Source organism: Diachasma alloeum, unplaced genomic scaffold, assembly GCF_001412515.2.
Source record: "Diachasma alloeum isolate Michigan unplaced genomic scaffold, Dall2.0 Dall_scaffold_01350, whole genome shotgun sequence".
NCBI classification, from domain to species: domain Eukaryota; kingdom Metazoa; phylum Arthropoda; class Insecta; order Hymenoptera; family Braconidae; genus Diachasma; species Diachasma alloeum.
This window is the reverse complement of record NW_021681453.1, coordinates 162,826-170,956: the sequence shown is the minus strand read 5'-3', so window position 1 is coordinate 170,956 and position 8,131 is coordinate 162,826. Positions and strand designations below refer to the sequence as shown.

General features: G+C 45.0%; 1 protein-coding gene across 1 annotated transcript; it reads left to right on the top strand.

Annotated features, from left to right (window-relative positions):
• Positions 1–2,857: 2,857 nt before the first annotated feature.
• On the top strand, positions 2,858–5,424 carry LOC107046388. The gene is made up of 5 exons (XM_015268998.1): positions 2,858–2,936; positions 3,085–3,269; positions 3,420–4,672; positions 4,790–5,042; positions 5,161–5,424. Exons 1-5 carry the CDS (start codon positions 2,858–2,860, stop codon positions 5,422–5,424), a joined length of 2,034 nt encoding a protein of 677 aa, XP_015124484.1.
• The last annotated feature ends 2,707 nt before the right edge of the window (positions 5,425–8,131 follow it).

Below are 8,131 nucleotides of genomic sequence, written 5' to 3'. Positions count from 1 at the left end.
AAATTTAAATAAAAATTTTTAACATTGGGAATTAGAGAGGGGGCGGAGGGGGGACCCATAATAGGGGAGGGTTGAATTTTTTACCCAACAGGGGGAAGAGCGCTCTACCCCCATCCCTCAGTTCGCATGCGTCAATTAAATAAAAAAATGAAATTGTTAAATTTAAATGAAAATCTCGAGTATTTGGACTTTGTGAAGGGGTGGAGGGGGGACGCACACTAGGGGAGGATAGAAAATTTTACCCTACAAGGGGAGGGGGTTTCAGAATCTACCTGAGCCATCCTCAGCTCTCCGTTCACATGCGATGATTAAATAAAAAAATCAAATTGTCAAATAAAAAAGTAAATCTCGAAAATTCGGTCTTTGAGAAGGGGTGGGACGCACAAAAGGGGAGAGTTGGAAATGTTACCCAACCCTCTCTCCTTGTTGGCTAAAATTTTCAACCCTCCCCTATTATGCATCCCCCCCTGCACCCCCTCTCGAAGTCCCAATGTTGAAAATTTTTATTCAAATTTAGCAATTTTATTTTTCATTCAAATAATATATGCATATGGAGGGGTAAGGCTGTGTTAAACATTTTTTGTCATGTTCCTTAATTATTTATAAAAATTAGGGCTAAAAAACGTGACCCCCTTCTACGGTCTGTTTGGAGCGTCGGCAGTACGGTCCGCTCCAAAAGTTGTGGATATCGTTCACCAGAAGCGTTCGCCAATTTCAGGCTCATCGTCCTCATCACATCATGTCTTCCCGACGAATGAAAAAATGCGTCTCAACTGCGCCTGTTTTTGTTGGTTTTCGTCGTGTTGATATTCAATTTTTTTCAGCGTGTCCGTGCATGAGTCCGGCGACACACGGCTGTGAACTTTGGGGGGAAGTGGGACGGGCGTCCCTGAATTCGCAGAATCGTACAATGTATTTTTCTCATCGCTGGCGCGATTTGTTTTTGTCAAAGAAAGATCTGTTTTTGATAACTCTAGGCGTTAAAACAAATGTACATACCTGTGAAAAGCATACATTTTTCGCACCTCGAATCGTACGTCATGCTCGCAATTCATCGACGTGAGACATTGAATCAATTGCCTTAGACTTCACTTTTGTATCGTATAAATCAATAGCGTGAGGAACTTTAAATCAAAGGTTCCTACCCTTGAATAATTCGCGCCAACATTGAACTGAATCCCGGCGACATTGAATTAAGAGCGCGGCTTTTTGACGGCGGAAAATAGGACCTCAAGCGCCGAAAATTATGAATCAACGGTGCCGCCCTCGATTCAAGAGCGCAACTTTGAAACAAAGTCGGCGCTTTTGAATTTTTTTCGATGTCGAGCGCGACTTCGAAATAGCGTTCGGATTTTTCTCAGTGAATAAAAACTGCCCGATAAGCAAAATCGCTTCACCGCTTGGCCACTGTTGAAAACCATCGGTCCTAACGTGTCGGGTATTTTGTTTTACACTTGAGCCTAGGAAAGTTTAGTTCTGGTTTTTTCCCCCACTTTGTATAGCCTGTCAGTTAGTATCTATCAAGATGGCTACCAAGCTAATGCCAAAGCCTTCCTACCAATTTTATTTTGTTTCCTTCAATAAATTTATATGCGTTCATAATGAACAAAACATCCAGTATTTTCTTCTCTGACCTGTCTACAACATTTTGGCGACCGTGACAGGACTGTTCGGATAACAGCGTCAGAGAAATGGAGGGTTTAAAGAAGGCAAGGGCCGCAGTACGGCATCGTTTACTCGTGCCTACAATACCCTCGCGACCGAGCTAACCGCCACACCACCCAGAATTCCAGAGGTTAACTCAACATTCGCTCTAGTAGAAGACAAGGCTAGCGAACTAGAAGAGTGGAATGGAAAGATCCTAGAGTCTATGCGGACAGATGACACGTGTTCAGAGGATGACATGGTGGAAGATTTAGATTCACAAAATGACTACAAGTTGGAATATCACCAAATCAAGTTTGAGGTCTCAGCATTTCTAGAAAGGACAACACCTCATTCTCTTCGGAGCACGTCGCAGAGGCCTGTCGGGACTAGAACAGCTCAGTCCAGGACAAACACTAAAGGAGTAAAGCTACCCAAGATCGAACCTCCCAAGTTCAGTGATGAGTTGAAAGATTGGCTTCTATTCTGGGGTCTCTGCAAGCCCATCCACGACGATGCGTCCATTCCCAAAGAGCAAAAGTTCAATTACCTATCCCAAGCCATGGCACCTAGCTCAGGAGCCAGTGAGCTCGTGAACAACTTTCCACCAACAGCCAAAAATTATGACAAAGCTGTCGAGAGTTTAACAAAACGTTTCGGTAAGAAGGAATTGCTGGTGGAAGTGTATATTCGAGAGTTATTAAATCTGGTCCTGCACAACGCAGTTAACGGTGCATCACACAGCAAATTGTCAAGTATATACGACAAGTTATCAACGCACTTGAGAGCCCTTGAGTCATTAGGAGTCGCAACAAACATGTGCGCCGCTATGCTCTATCCATTAGTAGAGTCATCATTACCAGAGGAGCTGCTTCGAGCTTGGTAGCGACACTCAACCAACCTGAACATCAACGATACCAAAACAAAGCTAATGAAATTTATGGAACTTCTGGAAAATGAAGTTGTGTCCGAGCACAGAATTTCCATGGCAGCCCACAAGTTTGGTTTAAATTCAACGGCCCACGGGGAAAAGAAAGAAAATCAAGACAAGCACAAGAAGAAGCCGAAGGAGGAATCCATGCCATTACCTACAGCAGCTGGATAACTGACAACGAAAGCTACTCCTTCAGTCACTTGCATCTTCTGTAGTGAAGCCCATGCTAGTGCTACCTGTCAAAAAGCCAAGAAAATGATTTTGGCAGAGAGAATAGAAATGGCAAAGGTTAAGAACGCCTGTTTCTACTGCTTAAAAACTAATCACAGCTGCAAAACTTGTCGCTACAAGGAAAAGTGTAAGTGGTGTGGGTGAAAGCACGTGCTCTTGATGTGCCGTCAGATGAATACTTCTGCCGAGACTGAGACAAAAACTACGAGCAAAGTGGTGGAGCAGTCTCGCTAATCTGTCGTCAGATCCGCAGGTTTTTCGTCAAACGCTTCAAGGCAAGCTGGTTAATGACAGTCAAGAGCAAACGGTGAGAGCAATTATCGACACTGGCTCTCATCACTCCTACATCCTGGGTCAAGTAGCTGAATCCTTGGGATATGAAATAGAAGAAAGTCGTACCATAGTACACTCCCTCTTTGGCGGCTCCCAGACCCAACCACAAGATCACCCACCTTATCGAGTACGCATTCGCAGTCTGGATGGAGGATATGCATGCAATTTCTTGGTCTACCACCAAGGGAATATTTGTCGAGTCATTCCTAGGATTCCTAGTGGACCTTGGATACGATAATTACAGCAAAGGTCAGTCTATTTAACTGATGTGGGATAGGGAAGACAGCCTATTTCATTGCTGATTGGTGCGGACGTTGTGGGAAGGCTGTACACTGGTGGGCTACACAATCTCGACAGCGGCATTACGGCCGTAGAAACACGACTGGGCTGGACGCTCCTAGGAAAAGCCTCCCAACCACAATCAGAAGAAGCAGATCCAGCTTTGCTCACTGTGTCAATGTTCGTTCAGGAAGCCAACGTCAACCAACTCTGGGACCTAGACGTACTGGGCATCACGGATGCCGTCCAAAAGATTTCTAAGGAAGCTCATCAACAGCAGGTACTGATGAAGTTTCACGACATCACCAGGATAAACGCACAAGGTCGTTATGAGGTATTATTACCCTGGAAGGAGAATCATCCATCCCTCCCAGACAATCGTTTTTTAGCAGAGAAGGGACTGGACCCGACATGGACTCGACTAAAGGCAAAGAACATGGTGAGTGATTACGAGAAAATATTCTATGAGTGGCTTGAGGAGGGAATCATCGAGAGGGTACCAGAAGATGAGGTGAACAATCCTGGACATTACATTCCCCATCGATCAGTCATAAAAGAGAACAGTACCACAAGAATCAGGCCAGTGTTCGACGCTTCAGCGAAAGGAAAAATCGGACCCTTACTCAATGAATGCCTGGAGACCGGGCCAAACCTGATTGAGCTCATTCTCTCCTTGCTCATGCGGTTCAGAGAGAAAAGGATTGGGGTCATAGCAGATGTACGCAAGGCCTTCCTCCAAATTAGTGTTGACCCTGAGGACAGAGACTTCCTGAGAGTTTTATGGAGACCAACACACAACCCAGACATAAGAGAGCACTATCGTCATCTCAGAGTTGTTTTTGGAGTCTCCAGCTATGGAAAATACAGAGCTATGGAAAATACAGAGTCCCAAGTCGAGATCATTACCCTGGAAAAGTTGAGAGGATCGTTCTACGTAGACAATTGTGTCACGAGTGTCCATTCGCCAGAAAAGCGTCACAAATTTCAAAAAATTGCCACCGAAACTCTCAAGACTGGAGGTTTTGATTTAAGAGGATGGGAGCACTCAGGGTTGGAGATGCCATCGACAGCAAGCTCTGTCCTGGGTCTCATCTGGAATCGTGAAACGGACACGTTGACACTGGCTGATACAGTCATTCAGAAGGAGAGACCAGCTAACATCACTAAAAGAACAGTTCTTTCTGCCACGCAGAGTCTATTTGATCCGCTCGGCATGATCTGCCCAGTCCTCATTTGTCCCAAGGTTCTGCTGTAAAAATTGTGGTCCAAGGAGTTATGTTGGGATACCAGTGCGGATGAGGTCACCAAGAATGCCTTCAGTCATTGGTTGGATCAGCTCTCTTAGTTGAAACAGTTGGAAATACCAAGGTGGGCATTTGGGGGAGGACCTGAAGAAGCATTGATCTCTCTCCATGCATTCGTAGATGCCAGCCAGGAGGCGTACGCTTCTGTCGTTTATGCCAGAGTAGAATTAGGTGACAAAGTGGAGTGCCACTTTGTTATTGCCAAGGCTCGAGTGTCACCCAAGGACAAACCCAGTATACCTCGGCTGGAGCTGCTGGCAGCGACGGTGGGAGCTCGTCTCATGGCCTCAGTGGTATCTGCCTTGAATTATACCCAAGTACATCAATATTTCTGGACTGACTCGTCAACGGTGCTTGCCTGGATACAATAAGATGAAGAATGGGGTACTTTCGTGTGGAACCGGGTTCAGAAAATTCGCAGTCTCACGGGTCCAGCGTCTTGGAGCCACATTCCAGGGAGTCTTAATCCAGCAGACCTACCATCACGGATGTACCGCCAAACAACTGATCGAATCTCACTGGCATGAGGGTGCCTGGTTAAAACTTCCCCCTGCACTGTGGCCGAACTCTACCGGTGAGATGGACGAAGCAGAAGTCGATAGAGCGGTCAAGAAGGCCACCAACAAGAAGAAGACACCTGATGAAGGTGTAGTAACGTGTACGGCGATCTGTCATGTCTTGAGTAATATTCAAGGTTAACAACAAGACGAGGAGGTTCCTTGGTACATATCAACATTTTTACGTTACACGCAACTTATTAGACGTATGACATGGATCCAACGATTCCTAGTCAATTGCAGAAAGAATCCTAACCAACGTTTTAGAGGACGGTTGTCCCTTCAAGAAGTTGAGCACGGCGAGTTGACCCCCCCAAGGTTAGTCCAAGAAGAAAGTTTCTCAGGGGTGAATGACCCTCAATTTATTGGGATGACGATCTACAAAGACGCAGCAAGTCTCTTACGTTTAAAATCACTCATTTCAAATAGAGACGATACACTAGGATTTCGATGCCCTGTTGTTTTGGACTATGCCACCCCTTGGTCCAGAAGCTGATATACCTTCGAAATCTCACCCTGAATCATGGTTCAATCGAGGTCATGAGGAAGCTATGAGAGGACTTCTGGATTCTTTCGTGCAGACGCGCAGTCCAATCAGTTGTTCGCCAATGCATGATCTGTAAGCGCTATAATGTGAAGAGACTAGAATCAACACCAGTGGCCTTGCCAGAAGCCAGAGTGAGAGATGCAGCTGCGTTTGAGGTAACTGGAGTTGATTTAGCTGGACCTCTGTACCTCAAATATGGACGCAAAGGCTGGGTTGTACTCTACACCTGTGCCGTTTATCGGGCGGTTCACTTAGAGTTGGTGGTCTCGTTGTCTACCACTTCTTTTTTGGAATCATTCAGGCGTTTCATCGCTCGCAGCGGTCGTCCATTATTTACTGTGACAATGGTACCAACTTCGTTGGAGCCTCCAGAGAGTTGCATGAGATCGATTGGACGGAGGTTGCTCAACGAGGTACGTTAAACAAGATTGAAAGGCGTTTCAATCCACCATCAGCTCCCTGGTGGGGGGGATGGTGCGAGCGCTTAGTGCGTATCATTAAAGATTTGCTGAGGAAGACCCTGAAGAGAGTCACTCAATTACGAAGAATTTCAGACTACCTTATGTGACTGTGCGGCCGTAATTAACGCACGACCATTGACATACTTGGCTGAGGATCCTGAACAGCTGATGCCCCTCACGTCAGACATGTTTCTATGGGATTTACGACATTATGGTATACCCGACATTGACAAAGTGGATGCCCAGGCACTGCGAAAACGCATCCTGTATAGACAGAGATTGAGAGGCGAACTTCGCGACAGGTTTTGCAGCGAGTACCTCGGACAACTCGCATGCAAAAGCTATGAAAAAGGACTCAGTGCAAACATCACGGAAGGAGACTTGGTATTTGTCGGTGCTGATAATCAGAAGCGACTGGAATGGCCTCTGGCCAAAGTTGTTGAAGTCTACCCTAGCAAGGATGCAATCATTACAGTTGTTAAATTGAGGGTTGCTGCTAACAGGAGAACTCTCGTGAGACCCATCCAGAGACTGTATCCTTGCGAATTGTCTAGCGCTGAGGCTACAGAGTTGGTTGCGGGAGACCAACAACAACCACCTGACCGTGATTCTGTTTATGGTAAGGATACTGAGGAGTCTGCTCCACCACCCTGGAAAGTGGTTGAGCCCAGCCCCCTGATACTAAATCCAATGCCCCTATACAATACGCGTGTCCGCATTATCGAGGCTGTTTCTGACGGCCACAACGCGGCGCTGGATTACACCTGACTGACCCCCTCCATTCTCCCAACTGCCGCCATTTCTCTGCTCTGTTTTAAAGGAAACGCCGGAATAACTCGTATTGTATGGTTTGAAAGTGAGATTAAACTGACATAATTATGCCTACTTGTGCAGTCGCTAATTGCACATCAGGTTATCAGTCTAATCCCAACAAATTCCATTTCTTCACGGTTCCGAAAGCGCGAAAACCGTCAAAGAGTGGGGGATAATTGTGAAAAGTGGGGACCCGTCAGATGACTCTCCGCGCCATCTGTAATGGCTTCAATATGAGGGACACTGAAAACACTGTGTAACAGGGGGCTGGTTGGGCCCAAACGTAGACAGATGGAAACAGGAACTGATTACAAACGTCAGCTGATGGAAGAGAAGATCCTGGAATCTGTGACAACGAGGTGTGGACGAGTAGTGAAAGTTCCGCTAAAATTACAACGTTAAAGACATTGGCACGATGGTTTTATTGTTGAGTTGAATATTCTGAGTTTAATAAAAAAAAATGTAAATCTCCAACTCAAGATGGGAGAGGATGTTGGAAACCATCGGTCCTTACGTGTGGCGTATTTTGTTTTACACTTGAGCCTAGGGAAGTTTAGTTTTGGTTTTTCCCCCACTTTGTATAGCCTGTTAATTAGTATCTATCAAGATGGCTACCAAGCTAATATCAAAGCCTTCCTACCAATTTCATTTTGTTTCCTTCAATAAATTTATATGCGTTCATAATTAACAAAACATCGAGTATTTTCTTCTCTGACCTGTCTTCAACAGCTACTGAATTCTTTATACTTGAAAAAGGAACATTTTGAAAAGTGAGTAATACAGTTTATGGCATAATTAAGTTACATTTCCTCCTACACGGTACAACAAAATAAGGCCAAGCTCGTCTCCGAAAATGATATTAAAACAATACAAATTGTTCATGCTGAACTCAACAGTTTTTGTAGAATTCTCCTAGTACATCAGATTTGAGAGAAAAATCATGCTGAAGTTGTGAAATTGGTTGAAAATGACATTTTTCAAAAAATTCAAACTAAATGAATTGTGGATAAAATTAAATCGGAAAAATA